At 33.1% G+C, this 23,957-nt stretch overlaps 1 protein-coding gene, 1 long non-coding RNA gene and 1 other non-coding gene across 8 annotated transcripts; 2 read left to right on the top strand and 1 right to left on the bottom strand.

Moving 5' to 3' along the window:
* Positions 1 to 4,796: 4,796 nt before the first annotated feature.
* LOC7482284 (uncharacterized) lies at positions 4,797 to 6,630 on the bottom strand. 2 transcript variants are annotated; one of them, XR_002983664.2, is made up of 4 exons: positions 6,403 to 6,630; positions 6,252 to 6,319; positions 5,699 to 5,779; positions 4,797 to 5,208 (listed from the first exon to the last, which is right to left on the bottom strand). It is a non-coding gene; the product is annotated as an uncharacterized LOC7482284 (long non-coding RNA). The 2 variants fall into 2 exon arrangements; XR_002983663.2 differs by having other exon boundaries at positions 4,797 to 5,779.
* Positions 6,631 to 8,034: 1,404 nt separating this feature from the next.
* Positions 8,035 to 15,328, top strand: LOC7482283 (cellulose synthase A catalytic subunit 3 [UDP-forming]). Of its 5 annotated transcripts, none has more exons than XM_024608170.2 (15): positions 8,035 to 8,181; positions 8,821 to 9,006; positions 9,235 to 9,430; positions 9,704 to 9,924; positions 10,048 to 10,153; positions 10,232 to 10,430; positions 10,635 to 10,901; positions 11,055 to 11,400; positions 11,489 to 11,626; positions 11,964 to 12,089; positions 12,188 to 12,400; positions 12,593 to 12,857; positions 13,223 to 13,425; positions 13,801 to 14,151; positions 14,488 to 15,328. In XM_024608170.2, exons 2-15 carry the CDS (start codon positions 8,983 to 8,985, stop codon positions 15,070 to 15,072), a joined length of 3,240 nt encoding a protein of 1,079 aa, XP_024463938.2. In that variant the 5' UTR covers positions 8,035 to 8,181; positions 8,821 to 8,982; the 3' UTR covers positions 15,073 to 15,328. The 5 variants fall into 5 exon arrangements, with proteins under 5 accessions (XP_024463938.2, XP_052311815.1, XP_024463941.2 ...); XM_052455855.1 differs by lacking the exon at positions 8,035 to 8,181 and adding an exon at positions 8,243 to 8,408 and having other exon boundaries at positions 8,824 to 9,006; XM_024608173.2 differs by lacking the exon at positions 8,035 to 8,181 and adding an exon at positions 8,249 to 8,412.
* Positions 15,329 to 23,660: 8,332 nt separating this feature from the next.
* Positions 23,661 to 23,734, top strand: TRNAI-AAU (transfer RNA isoleucine (anticodon AAU)). The gene has a single exon. It is a non-coding gene; the product is annotated as a tRNA-Ile (tRNA).
* Positions 23,735 to 23,957: the final 223 nt, after the last annotated feature.

Here is a 23,957-nt window from a genome sequence, read left to right on the forward strand (position 1 = left end):
AGCAAAGAAAAAAATATAAAAAATTATTTAAAAAAAAAACACTCTTGAAACACAAAAACAATCAGGACCTTAATGTTAGGATTTTGCCCTTGCTTCACAGCAGGTCAAAAATATTTTTTTATAATGTCAAAAAAACACAAAAAATATATTGAGTGTATTGAGTCTGGTGTCAATCCAACTCTATAAGGTTCTACCGGCAACAAGGCCTAACGCTATTGGATTATGTTGTGCAGCAGGTCCCAACAGCATTGGGTTTGGTTGTCCAGCTTGACCCAATAACAATTTTTGACTAAACACGAAAAAAGACAACAGCTCCCATGGTGCTACAGTGTTGTCCAAAGTGCAACCACTCTATATAAAAAAAAATATCGAGATAATATTTTTTATTTTTTAAATTTATTTTTTATATCATTGCATCAAGATAATACAGAAACATCAAAAAAAAAATATTAATTTGATGTAAGGAAAAAATATAAAAAATCCAAAATTTTTAATACCATTTTTTAAATACAAAAATAAACATGCTTTGGTAAGAAATTTCAACCCAACCTGATATGAAAAAAAATACTTTTGTACAATATAAAAAAAGTCACATTAATTTATTTCCCCTTTACAATATTAAAAAAATCAATAAGAGAAAAGAAAAAAATTCAAAGAGGAAAAAAATTTGAAAATATCTTAAAAGGAAAAAAGTTAAAGGTAAAGAAATTTGTTGTGGGTGTATTGGGCGCTGCTCCGCTATGCTCTATTCATGGTGCTATTGCAGAAAATACTTTATTTGAAGATGGTGATGGTGCACATACATTTCGTGTTTTTAACTCAACTCAGGTATTTTTACATTTGAAAAAAAAATATTATTGACTTGTTGCGGAGCGCAAGTTCATATACTAGTTATTATATTATTACGTAATTGTGTATTTTTTTAAATATTGTTTTTAAAAAATATATTGAGATAATATTTTTATTTTTTTAAAATTGATTTTTTATATCATTTACAAAAACATCAAAACATATTAATTTGAATTAAAGAAAAATTATTAATTGATTTTTTTAAAAATTTTTTTATTGACCCAATCTTTTTGGGCCTGCCTTTGGATGTGGCGGTCAAGCCAGATCTAATGTTCATGGGTCCTGCCCAGCCAAACCAAGCAGCATTGGATCTGGTTGCCTGGCTAGATTCAATATTAATTTTTTACTAAACATAGAAAAGACAATGCCTCTCAGGGCACTACAGTATCGTCCACAGTACAAATACTTTAAATTTATAGTGTGGTTCATAGTGCGATGAATTTATATTCATGGTATATGCATAGTGTTTTCCCATGTCTTTTAAAATGTAGTATAATAATTATGAGTATCTTATTTTGACACGGGGAAGTTTTATTGAAAAGTTATTTTATATTCATTAAAATTCAAGATAAATTCAAATAGAAAAAAATGAAGTGCATAAAAAATGAAGTCCGTAGGATTTTGATTATTATATTATATTGTTTAAAGTAAATATTTTATCGGTGGATAATATTTTAAAACAGAAGAGAAAATCTTTATCATGGAAAAAAGTACTATGATTTATACACGAGTAAAAGAATCTCAAAGAAATTAAATATAGTCATAAATAACAATAAAAAAATGTCAAATTTAATATTCTGATTATATAAAAGAAGACTCCTCACTTTTAGATACAAATATAATATCAGCATTTAAAACCATCAACTATACATATAAAAAAACAAATTGAGATTATTTTATTTTATTTAAATAATAAAAGTAGATAATGGAATGAAAATAACACCATCCTAGAGTATATCGAGCTCAGAAAACAACATTAGTGTAGTTACGGGGAAAACATTAACATGGATTGGAAGTTGAAATCAAGTCCACCCAATCTAGAACTGACGTGGAATAGAAGAGAGAGTGTTTTGTACGTCAACAAAATTTATAATCAATTATTTATTTATTTTTTTATCAATTGATTCTAACCTATAATATTGATCAAATAATCTACCAACTTCCTCCGTTTTTTCGAGTTAATTATTAAACCGGATATGATAAATTCATGGCTGCAATTTGCAGCCATGAATGTAAGTAAAAACTAACCATTTAGATGGTGGTCCAGTGATAAAAATTTGAGACTAAGAAGTTTGCTCTCTCTGTGGTCTCAAGTTCGAGCCCTGTGGTTGCTTATATGATGGCCACTGGAGGCTTACATGGTTGTTAACTTCAGGACCCGTGGGATTAGTCGAGGTACGCGCAAGCTGGCCCGGACACCAATGTTAAACTAAAAAAAATACAAGAAAACCACCAATTAAATTGTAATTGCTACCTAATTCAGGAAGGGACCACCAGGAGAGAATCGGGATTTGACGTCAGAAAGCCACGTGCTAACAGACTGGCATGTAGTTACCGAGACAAGCCACGTGGAGAGTGGAGGGCGATCCTATTTCCCTACAAGCAAGCTACCGTCTAGCCGGCCATTGAATTTACAATCTAGTGAGCGGTAAATGGTGCTAGACGACAAAAGCTGCTGCGGTAAAACAGAGCATTCTTTTTTTATGGTTTTTGTATTTACCCGTTATTCCAAAAAGAAAAAGAAAAAAAAAGTAAAGTTGATCAAGCTTGCAAGAAGTCAGTCAACTGTACAACCAAGTCAAATGACATACGACAAATCAAAAAGGAGTCCATGACTTTTTTTCTCGTGCATTATGGTATTTTAGGGTGTTTAGAAATTGACTTATGATTATTTTTTTTAAAAAAATATTTTTTAAAAATATATTAGAATAATTTTTTTTATTTTTTTAAAATTATTTTTGATATTATCACATTAAAATAATATAAAAATACTAACAAAATATTAATTTAAACAAATAAATAAAAATTTAATTTTTTTAAAAAAACTTTTAAAAGTAAAAACAAAAAAAACGCATTCATCTCTCCTTTAACTTCTCCTTCTCGGATTCACTGGCATCACTTTAAATCCTCTATCCTCAAACGTACACATTTCTTCATTCTTTTCTCCTTTTTTCATGCCTGTTTTATGAAGACTTTAGTGATTGGAGTTCAGTTACGAGTCTTTAACATATATTGGAGTGTTACATACTCAGTGCCTGGATTTTAACTATTCTTTAAAAATGTCTCGTGTGGCTGTAAAACGACGGGCTGTTTACTGTTATTACATGAAATATATCACGCAAAGCAAGCCGAGCTGAGATGGCACGGGCACTCATTCTTTATCGCCCTCTAGAGGGAAAAAAATGCCTCCCTGTTAATCTCATCTTCAAAAGAATCTTGAAAACCTAATGAAGATAATAGAGTGAACTCGCCTAAACCTTCATGATTCATACTGACTCAGTATAAAACACCAAACTTGGGAAACACAAGCAGGCCCATTTGGGAAAATGGATGCCTCTATGCTTATGCCTGCTTGAGGGCGCTGTTATTTTAGCGTTCAATTCGGGGTAAACACAAGCAGGCCCATTAAAAAGAGTTAATAATGCCCACTAATAACAGCCAACTCGAGAAAATGATGTTAAAATTTAGCATCTCGTCTTTTCCTAACTTGGACTGCAGGCACGCATAATACAATGTTTTTACTATCCTGTACAACTTTTGCCCTAACTTTGTCCCATTATATACACAAATATCGGGGTGCTTTTTCGAACCAACCATGATTTTTTTTTTTTATAAAAAAAAAATAGCATAAACAAATAGAAATCATTATTGAGACCAGCAATTCTCTTACAAAACACTCGTTCCGACAACGTTTTATATAAAAATCACCGGTCTCAACAACGTTTTCTATCTTGATGTGCCATTTCCCAGAACTAATTTTAAATTCAATCCCTAACCCTTATTAAAATCTAAATTAAAACCCTAAATCCAAATCAAGGTCCTAAACCAATAATAATCTTATTAGTACCACCCTATACTTGCTGTCTTCGTTCACCAATATTTTTTTGTTTGAAATTCTAATGCTCCGACATAAATATGAAAATTCATGTCTGCTCAATAATAATAATATATCAAAACCTAACAAGAATAAAACATTTATAAAAATATAATAAAATACAAACATATTATTAAAAAAAAATACAACATAATATTTACATATAATCAAGTAATTAGTTAATGGGCCAACTTCATCCATGTCACGACTTTCTCGAGTCTAGTGGTCTTATCTTCAACTAGGATATCATTAAGACACGACGCCTCTCCAAACTCAGCAAGGCTCATACTTTATGTGGATGCATCTCTGTTGTACCAAAATCTTGTGTTCAATTTATTCAACCATGGACAGTTTGTTTTCCCAATTAATTTCAAAATATATGTTTCTTATCGGTTCATCCATGAAAATTTTATTTTTATCAATCATTTTTTCTGATTGATTCTCCCATCATCATTTTATTTTGACGATCATTTTCAAAATTTTATATTTAATTGATTCACCCATGAGCGGGTATTTTTACCAATTAATTTCAAAACTTGAGCTTTTCTAATCAATTCATCCTTAGCGGTTTGTTATTAATCGGCCATTTTAAAACATATTTTCCTTATTGTATTTTCATGTACATCATTTTTCATATGATGAAGTGTGCATGCTATATATATATATATATATATATATATATATGTTGATTTCAAAGTTTACGCCATATAGACAGAAAAAACATGAACCCAGTGGCATGTCACAGCAAGAGATTGCATATTATCCGTGGTAGGATAGACAAGAACATAACCTTGTATCAGCTGGATGATAAAGAAGGAGATAGTTACTAGTTTTGAATAGCTAAGAGAATATGTAATGAGACAGAAGAAAAGAATGTGCAATCTCAGAAGAGGAAAACCCAATCTACAACTCATATTTCGCGGTTACTTTACTTTGATTCTTCTGGGGAAACAAAGAAATACACTCTTAAGATCATCAGAGTGACCATTTCAAGTCATTACAGCTGAGATTAAACAGCTTTATGCAATGGGAAACCACACACCTTGCCAATGTTGTAGAGTGACATGTCAGCTATGCATTATCTTCAAAAAGTTAAAGTTCACGGTATATTGAAGTGAATTTCAGATGTAGGAGTAACAATACTGTTCAGACCATTGAACAACATCCATTCACAAAGGATGCTCTTTAAAAGCTTATCATAAAAACGCTTCACTAGCCTTTGCTCCCAGGATGTATCCATATCATCTTCCTCTGAACGTACGAGCCTTAAAAAATCAAAGAGAGGTGACAGATGAAAATTGCAGAGTCTAGCATTACAGAAGAGGACAGATTGGCCATATAGGAGTAAATTTCCACCGTCAAGAGTGTCATGGAATAGGATTCATGATTGAAAACGATTCAGTGTTGATTGAGCATGAAAGGAAACACAGGATAAATACAACTAACAGTGAATTAAACTTAAACGCATGTGGCTGGATGGAAACATATCATCCCCATCACTTAACTGGCCACTGGATGCCCTCTTGTTGAATAAGAATCTATGTTTTTTTCCCTGCCCTTTCTTGTTCTAACACTAAATTGGGCCACAGACTCCTTATTTACACACCTGATTGCCAGTTATTACATGAGAAATTAAAAGATATGCCAACCAGCTTGTGCCAAATAATTCCTAACTGGCGCTCACCTCCTTGAAATGATTGATAACTAGGCAAACGCAACAAGATAAAAAAAAAAATCATAAGAGAATCAACATACCGGTATCCTTCTCTTAGGGCGTTTCTGTCCATTTCAATCAGCAGCTTTTCATTGGTAGATTTTCCTTTCCCATAAAACTAACTGCAAAAAAAAAAAAAAAAAAACCAAATTTGCCCATTTAAAACAGTAACGATCTTGATATCTATTTATACAAACCAAACTTACTCGACTTGCCTATACAAAAACATCCCCAATAGAAAGAAAAAAGAAAAAAAAGCCATGAGAAATAGTTTGGCAGTGATGAAAGGAAAAGGAAAGAAATATAAGGATGACTGTAGCCTCCTTCCTTTCTTAGTGGAGGAGACTGTTCGCCATCCCGTTTTGCTTTTGGACATTAAGGAAAGGAAGATTCTACAAACACATTGCTTCTTATTTGCATAAATCCCTTCTATGTCCTCCTCATTTCAGTTCTTCTTAAAAAAAAAAATTAAACAACATTATTTCCTTCAAATTGACATCTATAAAACTTTTATCGATCCCTTTAAACAGATAAATCCATACAGCAAGATCACTTAATTCGATTAAAGAAACAGATTAGAGGTAGTAATCTTACCGTAATCGTTCAAAAATTTATTGTGGCGATCGCAAACGTTGAGGCCTCGAATATGAGATTGATATTTCCTGTAAACAACAAAAATCTATAAATGATAAGTCCATGGAAGGATATGTCCATGCAAAGAAAAAGAGGAAGTGAAGAACGGTACTGTTTTATCTCTTCTCTTTCGAAAATTGCAGGTTTCAAAGAGCCAAAAGAGGCCATGTCTCTTCCTTTCGAGATCCAAAACCCTAGAAAGCAAATCTGTAAGAAAATTTTGCTGCCGTGTATAATCAGATGGTGTGTCGTCCAGTGCTCGTTGAAATTCCATTACAAAGCTTCGACATAGAGTTGGATGCTTTCGCATTTGTAAGCCGTTTGGTATTGCAGCTAAAAGAAATTAAATATTTTTATATATTAATATTAAAAATAAATTTTAAAAAATAAAAAAATTATATTAATAAAATTTTAAATAAAAAATAAATTAAAAATAATCATTACTTCATTATCATATAAGACTTTGAATATTATAGGTTTTTTTTTTGCTATTTTGATAAAAGTTTGAGGGAGTGTTTTCTTTTTAGTATAAATAAATTATTTTTTAAAATTAATATTTTTTATGTATTTTTAGATAATTTTAGTGTATTAACATAAAAAAACCTTTAAAAAATATTATTTTAATTAAAAAATATTTAACAAACATGTATTTTTCTTGAATTGAAGCATGTGAATTGATTGATGTTAGTATAGGAAAGATGCGTGTTCTATGAAGAAAAAGGAAAAATAATATCGTGGCATGGTAGGCGCTCATAATCTTGGTATTTCATGTTCAAATTCAACTCATTTTAATAAATGTCTCCCTCTCAATCATGCAGAGTTTAGAACAGATTTACTCTTTCTATAATTTCAAATTTGAATTATGTAGATATTAATATAATAACTACTAGAAATTTATATTATTATTAATTTTAAAATTCATAAAATTAATTAAGATATACATAAATTCATCTAAACATCCAGATTAATAAACAAATAAAAAATTGTCTCCCTCTCCTATTAGTTAAATTGTCTCTTTCTCAACCACCACCGATGATTTTATTCTATTCATGTTATAATCCCTCCTTCAAACACTATATTTTTTTTTTGCTACCAGCATTTGAGAATATTTTCAATTGTTAATAGCAATATGTTATTTATTCTTTTTTTTATTTGAAAATACAAAGTTGCATACCGTTCACAGACCCCACCCCATGGCAACCGTGCCTTTTATAAAAAAAAAGTCTTCCTGCTTTAAATTATTTCATTTTAATGTTTTTGAATAATTTTAATATAAGGATATTAAAACTAAAATTTGAAAAATAAATAAAAATATATATTTTTAAATAAAAAATATTTTTAAAAAAACTTTTAACACATAACAAAATACTATCTTACAAACCCCACCCCACCCGTCCAGTGTCCACCACAGATTACCAATAAAATAAACCATTTGTTTTTTTTAAAAAAGATTTTCTCTGTTAGAAATTATCCCCACGGGCCACAGCTGCGAGGGCTTGTCGTTTAACACGCTCATTTTGGACGCGCTTTGTTCCTATTGCCGTTGAGAAAAAAGGATGACCTTCCAAGTCTTACGTGGCACGACACTATTGGGTAAGTAAAGTAAAGCACAGTCAAACACTAGTAGTAGTCTAGGAGTACCTTCAGACAAAAATAAAAACAACCGTCTCCCACTCATCTCCTTTTTTGTTTTTTCCATTTAAAAAAATAAAATAAAAAAACTTTCTTTTTTTGAAGTTTTTGCAAAAGGAAAAGAAGAAATATTAATGGCAATGTATGATCTGTTTCATCTTCGATCTTCCAATTCCGATAATTACCGAGTCAAAAATTTTAGTGTCGGTGGAGTCGTCCCTGAGATCTAGCTGTTGGTGTGTCGTCGCTTTCGTTTCCTGTAAGCTCTAGTCATTTCTCTATTAAGCGCATCCATTTACAGCTATGTTACACCTACTAAGAAAAAGAAATCCCCTAACTAATGCTATACTTAAATTATTTATTTAAATAAATAAATACACACACAGAAAGAGAGAAACAGACAGAGCTGTTACTTTGCACTGCTCGTCGTCTTTCTACCTCTTTCATTTCTTTCTCCGTAGCATCGGTCGATCTTTGACTGTTAGAGTCTGTAAGTAACTATTCACTTTCTGATTTCTGTTTTCTATAACTGCTTTGATTTTGAACCAAATTCAATTTGATTTCTAGTAGATCGAACCAAGCGTGTCGTTTTTGTCTGGAATTCAAAGTCAATTTAGAGTCATTTTTTGTTAATTTATGTTTGGTAGCCAAGAAAATGAAAGAAAGTTCAATTTTTCAATGCTTTGTTTGTAATGCTGTTATAGTTTCTTGTTAGCGTTTTGATTTGAGGTTAATTAACTTGTTTTTGGTGAATTTGCCTGTGTATTTACCGTGAATAGCGATGGTCAGTAAACTTAATTGGTGGCTTAATTCAGTGGATAATATTTATAAAGTTTGTGTGTTGATCTTGTGTAGTTATTGAGCGGCGCAGTTTGATTCTTATCCTCTCTTTATGCAGTAGTTCTGACTTCTGAGAGATAAGAGGTTGCTTCTGAGGTTGAGAGTTAGAGAAGCTGACGCTTCGTTGCTCTCTGTATGATTAGGGATGCATAGAGTTTGTTGAGACCGAACAGTTATTTCCATCCACTGTTCAATTCTGCGATAAAGAGAGCAGCTATCGATGGAATCAGAAGGTGAAACCGGGGTAAGTATAGATGGCGATTCAATTAGTTTTTGGTTTGATTGAGGAATTTATAGAAAGAGAGACAGTACTGTTGCTCACTTAAAGCTTGAACTGTGACTGTTTTCTGTGATTTTTCTTCTTAGAATACTCTGGGTGTTTTAGTCTGGTTTAGGTCACTCGGTGGAACTAGGTTCATTCAGATTCCTTGTATGGTTTCTGAAATAATGTGCATTTTGCTTGGTTGCGCAGGTGAAGCCCATGACAAGTATAGTTGGACAGGTTTGCCAGATCTGTAGTGACAGTGTTGGGAAGACTGTGGATGGTGAACCATTTGTTGCTTGCGATGTTTGTGCATTTCCAGTGTGCAGGCCTTGCTATGAGTATGAGAGGAAGGATGGGAACCAGTCTTGCCCTCAGTGCAAAACCAGATACAGGAGGCACAAAGGTATGTTGAACAGCATTTTGTTACTGGATGCTTTACCCAATGCCAGAAAATGAAGAGATTGTTATTCTGAGTTGAATGCAACTATGATTGTTGAGGACATGTAATTTTTATCTTGTAATATCACATTAGCGTTTGAATGTTCATTAATAATGTGAAAACTCTTTCTTCCATGCAATGGAATGGAAAATGAAAATTTTCACTGGTTAACTGATGTTTTTGTTTGATGTTATTTATTTTGAAATAATATTAGCACTGATTGTGAAATGATATCAGGTAGCCCTGCCATTCTTGGTGATAGAGAAGAGGATGGTGATGCTGATGATGGAGCTATTGATTTTAATTACTCTTCAGAAAATCAAAACCAGAAACAGAAGATTGCAGAACGCATGTTGAGCTGGCAGATGACGTTTGGACGGGGGGAAGATCTTGGGGCTGCAAATTATGATAAAGAGGTTTCACATAACCATATTCCACTGATTACCAATGGACATGAGGTAAAGTCAATCAGATTCTGGAATGCTGTTATCCTTTTTTTAAAAAAAACAATACCTTGAAATTGAAATGATTTTTTTTTATATGAACCTGAAGTTTAATCTTTACCTGCATTTAACTTTTAGGTTTCCGGAGAGCTGTCTGCCGCATCTCCTGAGCATATTTCTATGGCATCTCCTGGAGCTGCTGGTGGGAAGCACATCCCTTATGCATCTGATGTCCACCAATCATGTATATCTCTCATTCTTGTGTAATATGTTTGGATGCTATGTGGTCATATGTGGTACTCATCCTGTGTGCCTTTTGCAGCTAATGGGAGGGTTGTGGACCCAGTAAGGGAGTTTGGTTCACCAGGACTGGGCAATGTGGCCTGGAAGGAGAGAGTAGATGGCTGGAAGATGAAGCAGGACAAGAATGTTGTTCCTATGAGTACTGGCCATGCTCCTTCTGAAAGGGGTGTTGGAGATATTGATGCCGCCACAGATGTGCTTGTAGATGACTCTCTACTGTAAGTTTCCACGTGGTTAAGTTAATTATGTTTTCATAATTCATAACAATAATGACCCGGGGAGTGGGGCCTTCCAAATTTTCACACCCTGCAATCTATTCTGATATTTGGAGCGTTGGCAGTAAGCAATAATTGATAACATGAAACTAGGTACTAGGTACACTCAACTACTAGACCATAATACTCTTGTCTGTGTCTTTGCAGGAATGATGAAGCTCGGCAACCTCTCTCAAGGAAGGTTTCCATTCCTTCTTCTAGGATTAATCCATACAGGATGGTCATTGTTTTGCGGCTTATTATCCTCTGCATTTTCTTGCATTACCGAATCACAAATCCTGTGCCCAATGCATATGCTTTGTGGTTAATATCTGTGATATGTGAGATTTGGTTTGCAATATCCTGGATATTGGATCAGTTCCCTAAGTGGCTCCCTGTAAATCGTGAAACGTACCTGGACAGGCTTGCTTTGAGGTAGGGTCCTTTCTTTTGCATCTGTCCTCCACCTTGCTATAATCAGATCACTTTTCAAGTAAATGCTGGTTCCAGCAATGATGCTTTTTTTTTTTGTCTTTCCTTTTCTTTTCCATATTTAAGATTTCAATTTTTGTTCTATATGGGTAACAGATATGAACATGAAGGAGAACCATCACAGCTAGCTGCGGTTGACATTTTTGTCAGTACTGTGGACCCATTAAAGGAGCCTCCTCTTGTGACAGCAAACACAGTGCTATCTATTCTTGCTGTTGACTACCCAATTGACAAAGTCTCGTGCTATGTCTCTGATGATGGTGCTGCAATGTTGACGTTTGAAGCTTTGTCTGAGACTTCAGAGTTTGCCAGAAAATGGGTACCCTTCTGCAAGAAATACAACATTGAACCTCGGGCTCCAGAATTCTACTTTTCACAGAAGATTGACTACTTGAAGGATAAAGTGCAACCATCTTTTGTCAAAGATCGTAGAGCTATGAAGGTATCAATTCAGTGCTTCATTTACTTAACTCTGCCAATGTTTTCCATGGTTAAACCTTTCATATGGTAACTCTTTCCTCTTGCTGCAGAGAGAATATGAAGAATTTAAAATTCGTGTTAATGGGCTTGTTTCCAAGGCACAAAAAGTGCCTGAAGAAGGATGGATTATGCAAGATGGGACCCCATGGCCTGGAAATAACACCAGAGACCATCCAGGAATGATTCAGGTAACAACATTTCGGCATTTGCTTATGATTCGAGTTTTTTTTCTGGCAGATGTATTCTCTCAAGTTTGGTAAATTTTCTCTTCTAGCCCATAAACTTAAAAATCACTGATATTGTGCGTACCAGAACAGTTTATTGGATCTTGTTTTTCTGCACATTATCTCCCTTGTATACTCTTTAGTGTTTTCCCCTTGTCATGTCATGTCCTGTCTCATGCCTTCTATTCTGCCACCAACTGTTGATAATTTTGGATTTTGATTCCTGGGTTTGCTGAAGCTGATCAAATGAACTCTGATCCCAAGCAGTAGTGACCTAAGAAAGTTTTCATTTCGTCTTCAGGTTTTCTTAGGGCAAAGTGGAGGGCTTGATACTGATGGTAATGAGCTGCCACGGTTAGTTTATGTTTCTCGTGAAAAGCGTCCAGGCTTCCAGCACCACAAGAAAGCTGGTGCCATGAACTCACTTGTGAGTAGTAGCAGTAAAAGTAATTATATGATGTATGTATGTAAATTATTTTCTTCGGTTTTGGGCTCATTTTTAACATTGACTTGCAACTTGTTCAGGTTCGTGTATCAGCTGTGCTAACTAATGGGCCTTTCTTGTTGAATCTTGACTGTGATCACTACATAAACAATAGCAAGGCTTTGAGAGAAGCTATGTGTTTCATGATGGATCCTAATCTTGGAAAACATGTCTGCTATGTTCAATTTCCACAAAGATTTGATGGCATTGACAAGAATGATCGATATGCCAATCGCAATACTGTGTTCTTTGATGTAAGTTCTGCATCAATTGATTAAGTAATGTTTGTCTTTCCAGCATGATGTCGTGAACTGGTTTATTTGGTTTTTTTTTGGCTTTGTGCTATGTCTTTTATGTGTTGATGATTTGGATTATCAAAAAGCTGCATAAAGCATTTGCCATTGTTTAGTGTTATATTTAATATCTTCTTTTTGCCTGAAATTTAGATAAACTTGAGGGGTTTGGATGGTATTCAAGGACCTGTCTATGTGGGCACTGGATGTGTCTTTAATAGGACGGCATTGTATGGTTATGAACCTCCCCTCAAACCCAAGCATAAGAAACCAGGGTTCCTTTCTTCCCTCTGTGGTGGATCACGAAAGAAGAGTTCTAAATCAAGTAAAAAGGGCTCTGACAAGAAGAAATCTGGAAAGCATGCAGATCCAACTGTACCTGTTTTCAGCTTGGAAGATATAGAAGAGGGCGTTGAAGGTACATTTCTATGTTCTCTCTTTCTGTTTCATTGATAAATATTGGTAGAAGGCACTTATTTCATCCTCTTACTGTGGGTGAGGGTTTAACAGCAACAGTATCTTTTGATGAGTTAGCCATGAAACTGAATCCGGTCTTTAACCAACTCTATAATGGTCATTGAAACAATATTATTGTAAACCTTTAGTGCAGAAGCAAGATACATCGTATTTTTTAATTTTGTGGGAAAATAGTTAATTGTTTATAGAAGTACCAACTGACCTTGCCTGGGTAGCAAGAATTGATAGATGGAATCTTTTTGGTTTTCAAATTACTGAATTATAATAGGCGTGGCTAAGATTTTTTATGCACATTTGAAAATTCAGGAGCTGGATTTGATGATGAGAAGTCACTTCTCATGTCACAGACGAGCCTGGAGAAGAGGTTTGGCCAGTCAGCTGTTTTTGTTGCTTCCACACTCATGGAGAATGGCGGTGTTCCTCAGTCTGCAACTCCAGAAACTCTTCTTAAAGAGGCTATTCATGTCATCAGCTGTGGATACGAGGACAAAACAGATTGGGGATCTGAGGTGTGCTTATTTCTTTTACTTTATTGCTTTGACTTCCATTTGGGTGCTGTTATTGAGGAAATTTAGGAATGTTGTGGTTTTGAGGACCAAGATCTAATATTCTTGAGATCTTGTCTTAGTTATGAGGAGGAGGATGGAAAATATAATCATGAGCAAAAAAGTGATCTGTTACACGATAATCCTTCCATTACCGTACTACAGAGTTTAAAGGCCTAAAGTAGGCCTCTAGATTAGGCAAACCGTACAACTGAGATATATTCTAGCTGTTCATTACAAACTTCTCTAATTTAGCTGATTTCACTGCATTCAAACAATCTTTGCATACTCCAGTTCTTGATTCCTCACCAGACATGAATGCTTGTTTCTGAACTGCAGATAGGATGGATCTATGGTTCTGTTACAGAAGATATTCTTACTGGATTCAAGATGCATGCCCGTGGTTGGCGGTCAATTTACTGCATGCCCAAGCGCCCAGCCTTTAAAGGGTCTGCTCCTATTAATCTTTCTGATCGTCTGAACCAAGTGCTTCGATGGGCTCTAGGTTCTGTTGAAATTCTTCTCAGTCGGCATTGTCCAATTTGGTATGGCTATGGTGGTAGGCTGAAATGGCTCGAGAGGTTTGCATATGTAAACACTACCATTTATCCAATCACCGCCATTCCTCTTCTCTTTTACTGCACACTTCCAGCTATCTGTCTATTGACAGACAAGTTCATCATTCCACAGGTTAGTTACACCTCAATGTCTGTCCATGCTGCCTCTATGTCCAAACTTGGCCTTGAAGGCATTTTGTTTCTCTGCGCTCCTCTTTTGTGCACATGGGATCTGCCTCGAGGGAGGTAGTAGGTTAATATGTGTGATTTTAAAGAAACGAAATATTGTCAATATGGCATTTTGGATGGATTGCTGAATTGTTGAAATTTCAACCGCTTAGGATGTGATTTATGGATACACATGCAATTGGCATCTGATTTATTACCTGTGTGTAACTTGCAAAAGATTTCCAATCGCTGTATCTTTCGCATCTACTAATTTTCTTTTGCTCGACTTGTTCTGCTGCAGATTAGTAACATCGCAAGTATATGGTTTATTTCTCTCTTTCTTTCCATCTTTGCAACCGGTATTTTGGAGATGAGGTGGAGTGGTGTTGGGATTGATGAATGGTGGAGGAACGAACAGTTTTGGGTTATTGGTGGTGTTTCAGCCCATCTTTTTGCTGTTTTCCAAGGCCTGCTCAAAGTACTCGCTGGAATTGACACCAACTTCACTGTCACGTCCAAGTCATCAGACGAGGACGGTGATTTCACTGAACTGTACATGTTTAAATGGACAACTCTGCTCATCCCACCAACAACTCTCCTCATCGTTAACTTGGTAGGTGTTGTTGCCGGGATATCCCATGCCATCAACAGTGGTTACCAGTCGTGGGGTCCACTCTTTGGCAAGCTTTTCTTTGCCTTCTGGGTGATCGTCCATCTCTACCCTTTCCTCAAAGGTTTGATGGGTCGCCAGAACCGGACACCCACCATTGTTGTCGTGTGGTCTATTCTTCTTGCATCCATCTTTTCGTTGTTGTGGGTGAGAGTTGATCCTTTCACCACTAGAGTTACAGGTCCGGATGTTGAGCAGTGTGGCATCAACTGTTAAAGAAAATATGAGACTGAAACTCATTTTGTGTGCTACACTCATCAATGTAAGGAGGTGGGGTTATGTAATTCTCACATACTTTTTTTCTATGTAACGTGTTATGATGTTAATTTACATGTGCAGATTATAGTGATGTACTTAAATTATTTTGCTGTTCCATGAGGGGATTTGTTTGTAATATTTTGGACGTGAACATCTGGACTTCCGCTGGTGGAACAAAAATTCAATTTATTTTGCAACTTTACGTTTACAAGAAGATTCCTTGCATAGTTCCCCTTCAATTTGTCCTCGTATTTGCAAGCCGGTCTCCATTATGTCAAAATCGCCTTCAGCAAAGAATAACCAAGAAACCTTGTAATTCGCAGTTGCAAGCAAGCTCCTTTCTGTCCAAAATTTAAATCATTCAGCAAAGTGAACTGGCAGTGTAAGAATTTCTTCCGGATAATAGTAGTGTTCCACTTGATTCAAAAATAGTAGGACTGATAGAGACAATCACCTTCGAAAGTCGGTCGGTCTTATTTTAGGAATCTGATAATTTCTCGCATTTTCTAAAATAAGAAAAGATTGAGCCCGTGGTGCTGTGATATAATAATGCAAATTGCATACTGGCAAATCCATACAATCTGCAAACAATTACAGAGCCCAATGAACATTTTGGGTCCGATCTCTTAAGGCAAAATTGCTTTCTCATAACGGGCTGTGTAGGTGTTTTCTCCGTGTCTCCAGCAGTTCAATGGGCATCCTTGGGCTCTCGACTAGTCTCTGTGACAAACTTGCTTCTTAACAACTATTTGTACATTCCCTCTATCAAAAAAAGGTAAAACCAAGCCGAATGATCCTACTCTTTCATGCAATCGCCGATGAATCACAGTTACAGTTTCTGCTAATTTACCGGTCAGCAGCTAAAGTCATGCACTTCAGATACCAACAGAGTTTTACCTTAATTTAGGCAAACATCATGAACTGCTGCTAATCAAAATTGATGGCCAAGATCTTAATCTCTAGATCCTCTGTCCCTTGTAAGAAGTAAGAACCACGTGCAAATCATTTACCCCGACACAATAAGCCTCAGTGATCGCCTCCGTGATCCACCCCACGTGTTAAATTCCAACCTCTGCATTATGCAAGAGATGAAGTGTCTATACAGCAAATCATCTACATGCATCATCATTGTCTTATCATGATCGCCACATGAGCTTACTACATGTAAGATAATGATAAAAGCACATGCGCTTACCACGTGTTGCACAAAGAAAGATCGCAGGTGTCCTTGATCTTTGATGCTGGAAACGTGGCAATGTGCAAAAATCAGTAGTATATAGCAGTGCATGTATCTCCGGGCAACAATCATGCAACGAGTTTTGGCCAAGGATTCTGTTTGTTTCCCGCGAAAGTTTTTGTTATGGCTATATATCACTGCAGAACCAATTCCCTCTGGGTCGGACCGTCTAGACAACATATAAGTGTGTCAACTGTACTTGAGGGAGAATCTTTTGAGATGTATTACGGTGGATGATTTTTAGGTCTTTTTCTTCTTTTTGCCTCTTTAGGGTTATGTGTTTCTTTTTCATCTTTTTAGGTGTGTTAATGCGGTGGGTTTTTTTTTTCTAAACTAAAGATCATTGAACCACGGTCAAGCCGGGTATTAATTTTTATTATTATTAATAACATGAGTGTCTAAATTAATTTACGCGTATCTCGACTAATCTCACGGGTCCTGAAATTAATAATCTTGTAAACCTATAATAACCTGAGAGGATTCAAACTCATGACTATTAAAAAATAAATTTAAAAATTGATCAGTTGAGTTATTTATTGTGATTAAGCTGGGTATTATTAATATTATTATAGAAGTCAATTGATTTCATAAAAAAAAAAAAAAAAGTGACGGTAGTTTGTAATCTCTTTTCTAGAAAAGAGGGGGAACCGTGACGATAAATTCGAAGATGGCCTACGAGATTGTTATTTTCCACATCGTTGGTCCTTTTGGAGGCATCAGAAAACTAGCAAGCTCCTTCTGACTGCAAATTGATGTGTCATCAATAATGTTCTGATAACAAGTCCAATATTTGAAAGCTCATTCTACCACGGTAAAGCTGGGTATTTTTTTATTATTATTATCAATGTAAATATTTAAATTAGTTTACGTATATCTTGATTAATTTTATAAATTCTGTAGTTTACAATCATGTAAATCTCTAATGATTTTAAAAGGACTCGAATTTATGATCACTATTAGATAGCAAATTCAAGATCTAACCAGTTGAGCTACCCCAAGTCAAGTATTATTAATATTATTATAAAAGTCAATTGATTTCATTAAAAAAAAAAAAAGTTTGTAATCTCCTTTCTAGAAAAGCGGGGGAACCATTAGAAAACTAGTCTGGTGAGCTTTTATAAAACCGCATGCCTGCTTCGTTCATTTCTAGGAGTCATGAGTGTGAACGTCAAAAAAGAGGGTTTAAAGAAAGGTCAAAGGAGGGGTTTTCTTCCTCCTACGTACTTTTGATAAGAAGGAATGTAATTTGGTAAGCATGATGATAAATAAAATCCTGAGACATTGATGTTGATAAAGTTAAGCCCGTAATTAAGGGTTTCTCTAATTGTCGAGGCCTAGCTAGCTAGTGCCCAACCATGCACGCCACCTTCGAGATTGGTTTAGCGAGGAGGAAGAGAAAACTGGAGAGGGACAGCAAACATCAGCAGATGTATTCTTATTTATTTAAACCGGCACTCAAGAACTCAATGCTCTAAACACGCCCCTGGAGTGAAGTTCCTGTTTGCCCTCTTTGTTTGGGAATTTTCTTGTTTTTTTTTTAAATTTTGAATAATTATAAAAAAAAAAACCTATGTAGTTTATTAATTTTTTTACTTTATTTCTATTTCTTCAAAAATTATACTCTACATTTTGGCTTAACACGGATTTTCAATTTGAACAGAAAACTAAACTATTTCAATTTGGATAAAAAAAATTAAAACTATCCTCACATATATATATATATATATATATATATATATATATATATATATATATATTTGAAGCACCTCGAATCAAGAATTCCTTTTCATTTCCTATAAGAATTTTAAAAAAAATTGTTCTCTTCACTTTTGCTTAAATTACTGTGCATGAAATCTATTGTAAATTTCCATTTCTAATTTAAAAGTTATTTGTAATAATAGTCGTAGTTTTTTTTTTTGAAAATATATTAAAATAATATTTTTTAAAAATATATTTTTAATATTAACATATTAAACTGATTTTAAAATATAAAAAAATTAAAAAATATATTTTCAAATGTTTTTGAAAAATTCGGTTGGAATGTTGTGCCAAACTTAGTCTTATTCTCTATCTTCTATATGGGTCTCGAGATTTTAGTTGTTGGATTCCGAATTCCTTTGATTTCCTTGCTCTTTCTTGCTTCTTCTTAAAAATATTATTTTAATATTAACATATTAAACTGATTTTAAAATATAAAAAAATTAAAAAATATATTTTCAAATGTTTTTGAAAAATTCGGTTGGAATGTTGTGCCAAACTTAGTCTTATTCTCTATCTTCTATATGGGTCTCGAGATTTTAGTTGTTGGATTCCGAATTCCTTTGATTTCCTTGCTCTTTCTTGCTTCTTCTTTTTCCCACCTCTGTAGCTAGACAAAGGATTAGGGTTAATTTTTGTGAATTGAGACTAATTTCCTCACCCTATCGCTTTCTCTCTCTTTCTAGGCAATTGTTTATTAATTTGTCAAATTTCTGCGTTTAGGTTAAGGAATTTGCGGCACATCCAGCGGCGGTATTATCACTTATGTAGAAAGAGTGTGCTTTGAAATTTTATTTGATAGTCATGTGGTGAGAAAGATAAGATCTGTTGATAGGCAAGATTCCTCTGGGGATAATAGTTCGTAGGATTGAGTTTTCTGCTTCGTTTGACGATGCGGATGCAGAAAATCCCCTTCCTCCTTCGAAGAGGGCTGCTGGAAGAGAGATTTCCAGAGATAACCCCCGTCTTGTTGATGATGAAGGTACCGGCGGGCAAAAGAATTGTGAAAGCTCGTGGCAACCAAAGCACATCAACTCCATCATCCAATCCTCTGAGCACACAGACATGGTAGCACTCACAGCGAAGCTATTATGACATTCGCCGGAGATCCTTAGATATTGAAAGACCATCGTACAGTCGATGATGATGTAAAATATTATGAATTTATTTTAGAATAAAATTTTAATTAAAAAATTAAAGTAAAGTCAAAAAATAAATAATTTATTGGAGTTTTTTTTATATAATTATTCATTTTAATTTTAGGACTTTTTACGGCTTCACGACGTTCTCTCCCGTGTTTGTGATGTTTTTAGTTTTAACTGTCAATAAGATTTTTCTTTAAATGAGACCTCTTTTTCCAGGGAAAATAAAAAATGGAAAAAATGGGGAATCTAGGATTTGAAAAAAATGCACGAATCGGTGAAAAAAACACTTGATTTGCAGGTTTCAATGAAGAAATTAGGGATGGTCTAGTCCAAAAACAGAATGATATTCTTATTTTTTGAAAAACTAAAATTAGAAGAAAAAATATTCATTTAATGTTTAAATAAAAAACTAGTTTTTTAATTTTTTTAACTTTGCAATGAGTTTGAATATTTTTAATATTATTTTTATCAAATTTTTTTTAAAGTAAAAAAAAAAAGGACATGAATCATGTAGTTTTTTTTTCTTTTGTGTATAAGAGTCTCTTAGCAATGTAATTTATTAAAATTATCTCTTATATCTTTTTTGTTTAGATTGTTTTATAAATTTAATTTTTATTATAAATATTTTTTTAGTTAATAATATAACTTTTTATGATAAATTTTTAATGTAAATAAAATCAAATAAAAAATTATAATTATGAATTCAATTTTTTATGAGAAATAGTTATACTATTGATGTATTTTTTTTAAAAAAATATATATTCATTCTCAGCAAATAAAGATATTTTAAAAAAAAATATTGAAAAAATTAAAAATTAAAGAAAAATATATTTAAAAAACAGTTTTTTTTTTTTTTGCTAGTAATGTCAACGAGACGAGAACTTAATAAATAAGGAAAGGATGAAGTAAAATGATGAAGACGAAAATGAGATTTTTCATATAAAATGTATGTTTTGGATTGTGATTGTTTAGAAGGTTATAATTTTTTTTTAAAAAAAATAGGATTAAAAAAATACATATTTAAAAAATATATTTGATTAAATTTTTGATGGATAGATTTTGTATATAAAATAAATAAATAAAACGTGTTTTTTAAAATAAAAAACAAGTCTACAAATAAAAATAAAATTATTTGAATTTTTATAAAACCAAGATTTAAAACTAAGGAGTTATTTCGGTGACAATTCCGTCTATTCCACGATAAAGCATGTGATCCGTAGACTGGCATTTTGCTCTTTTTTTCTCTGATTAGACGTGTAATATTTCAGCGACATTATTGTTTCTGAGACCACCAACCAAGTCTTGACAACACTGCTGTTTTGGGTCAATCGTTAGCCTTGACTAACATGTGCATGGGCTCCACCCAACTAAAATATTTTGTGGCCCATACTGTGAGAGAAAAGAAAAGGTCCCGGCCCATGCATGGTTTAGATTCATTAAAGTTACACGTGACACGTCGGCACTCCTTCGGAGACCCGTCCATATGTCTCAACTCAATAGCACCGCACCACTGACTAAACAATGCTACTATTCCTTTTCAAGATCTGACGGTCGATACCATTACCATCTGGTTATAAAGAGAGAGAAAAAGGTACGGTTTGTTTGAAAAACAGGCCAATAGCATATGGGCTTGGAATAAAGAGCATCCATGCCTAACTTTCTTTCTTTTTTTCAAGGACAACGTCCGCTTTAATTTTTATATATATATATATATATATATAAAAATTATAATGGATGCGCAGGAACAACACGTCATTTTCTGAGAAAAAATGAGTTTCGAGTTCTTAAAATCATAAAAACTTCAATTTTAATTTATTTATTTTTTACTTAAAAACATTTCGTGTATAAAAGTGATTTTCAAGCTTAAACCATAATTCAATCCTTCTAAAAAACATACATCAAATTAAATAATTGAAAATAAAATTTGTAAGATTTAATTTTGTTTTTTTTTTTGACATGTTTGAATAACAAAACCATATTTATTAAACTCCTCTTTTAAAAATAAACATACGAATTTTAAGTTTGACTTTTTTTTATGGTCAATGTATCATTAATATAACACTTTTTCTTGTAAACATTTTCCAATAACTTTCTTAATCATCTTTAAACATTCAAGGACTAAAAATATGATAAAAATGATGAACAGGATCAATATATAAAAATCCAAAACTACATGGATCATAAAATGCATAAATTGAAATTTTAGTGGCTAAAATTAAGTTTTTTCATTGTTTTTTTTTACAAAAAAAAATGATAAACAATTTGTTTTTAAGTTAAATTTGATCTTTAATCTTTATTAGTTTGATTTTTTATTTGAGCATAACTTGAAATTCTATCTTGCAGCATCAATATTTAATTTAAACGTCAAATATTCTCCAACGCTTCATATAAGTGAAAGCATGTAAAGTAATAAAAATCTCATGCTAATATAATTTAGGATGGTGGAATTACAAAGAAATAGAGATTGATAAAAAAAAAAAAAAAAAAAAAGAGCACGGCAAAAATGAAACCCATGATGATTTATCTTTCGATGAATAATGAAAATCACCATTGAAAAGGTCAGATCCCTTAATTTTTTTACATGTAACTATAATAATTGGCCGAGAACACATTCATGCCTGATTGATCGAGGGTTTAGATTGAATATTGTTCATAGAAAATGAAAAATGATACCAAAATCTTCAAATTTGTCAATAAAATTATTCAAAAATTTATAAATAATTTTTTGTAATCCTTTTAAATCAACACAGGCACGATTTGTTTTTATTCAAAAGATATTAAATTGATATTTTTAGTATATTTTAATAATCTTAACGTGTTGATATAAATAAATAAATAAATAATGTTTTAATATATTTTTAAATACAAAATAATTTATAAAAAAACATAATTATATAATAATTCGTTAACAGAACTAAGTCCAAGACCAGTCAAGTTAATATGATGGTCACTGAAGAGTTATATGGTTGTTAACTTTAAGGCCAATAAAACTAGTCTAGATACACAAAATTGGACCAAACACTCATATTAATAATAATAAAAAAAAACATACACTCATACGGTAGTACTCGTTTCTGAAACCATGGGTACGTTATATAAATATATTTATTAAAAAAAAAAACTCACCGATGCTAGGTGGACGGTTAAGAAACAATGATCGAATCATGGATGTATCAATAATCGGAGTGGCTCCTTGCGAGGGAGCTAATTGAACAGGCCAAGCTCTTGTGTCACTGTCAACAAGAAACAAGGTATGTGAAGTGATTGAGAACGTCACCCGTGTCTTGTGTCTCGAGATGAAGAGGTATACTTTTCAAAATGGGACCAAAATGTTTTTTGTTTTTAATCTTCATCGGTTGATTCTTTCGAAGGTAGTTGAGATGGAGTTGTCAGAAAAACATTATACGAGTTTAAAATACGTGGCAGTGATTGGTACTTTGAATATTTTTTTTCTTAAATATATTAAAATTATATTTTTTTAATTTTAATTTTTTTTGATATAAACATATTAAAGCGATATAAAAATAAAAAAAATTAAGTTTTTTTTTAAATTTTTAAAAAATATAGTTTTAAACATGTTTTCAAATACTGTTCAAATACAAGGAGGAGGGTAATGCATTCCGATCCCCTTTTGTGGTGAAGCATGTAAGCAAATGCGAGCCATTTTAGCTATCAACTCTGGTTGTCTAAGCATGAAAATGAAAGCTTCGGAGGGCCTTTTCATGCCATCATCTTAAATACTAAATTGGAATCGGAAAGTAAACGGAGCGGAGATCCTTTTCCTCAACTCTTTGTTTTTGGAACAACAGTGGGTTAGAGATGCTACTAATTGTAATTTCGTTAGTAGATACAAATATTATTGGTAAAATAATAATTTGCTAGACTGATTCAATAAAACACCAAATTTTATACCAAAAAAAATCACAAATAATATATCTAAAACTCAATCAGGTCGAGTTCGGGTATTAAAAATCTATATTTGACTAAGAATTTTTTTAATAATGATTTTTAGTTTGGATTCGACTCATTGACATCCCTAAAAAAAAAATTTAGATATATATATTATACCAAAAAAAAATCACAAATAGATTGGATGGTGGCAGGATTATTATGTTGTATTTTTTTACGGAGATCACTTTCCTTGGTTTTTTTTAAAGTATGGTTAAATCTCTCTTTTAATTAAAAAAAAATAGTTTTTAAATGTTCTAATACATTAATATTAAAAATAAATTATTTAAATATATTTTTAAATAAAAAAATAATTATTTATACAATCTCATACAGATGTCTTGGCGTAGCTGCCATATAACTGTCGTTACTATTTACCAGCCTTTTAGTTGGCACGGTATGGAGTCCATTCAATTATGACAGTGATTTAACTTTATTATTTTTGGTCAACATAACTTGGCCTATTAGCTCAGTTGGTTAGAGCGTCGTGCTAATAACGCGAAGGTCGCAGGTTCGAAACCTGCATGGGCCATAAATGTAACTGTGTTGTTGTTCCTTTCTTTTTCATGTTTAGCTTTGTCAGGAAAGAGGGTATGTCGGGAGGTCGTTTTTTCTCCAACCATGATTTTCTGTATTTCAAGAGTTTTAAATTCAGTAGAAAAAGCTGCGTTTTTTTAGCCAAAACCCGTTTTTTCTTTTCTTCAAATTTTGGCAAGAATATTTTTTCCATTGAAAACATTATTTTTTTATGATAT

The sequence above is a fragment of the Populus trichocarpa genome, chromosome 9, assembly GCF_000002775.5.
Source record: "Populus trichocarpa isolate Nisqually-1 chromosome 9, P.trichocarpa_v4.1, whole genome shotgun sequence".
Lineage (NCBI taxonomy): Eukaryota > Viridiplantae > Streptophyta > Magnoliopsida > Malpighiales > Salicaceae > Populus > Populus trichocarpa.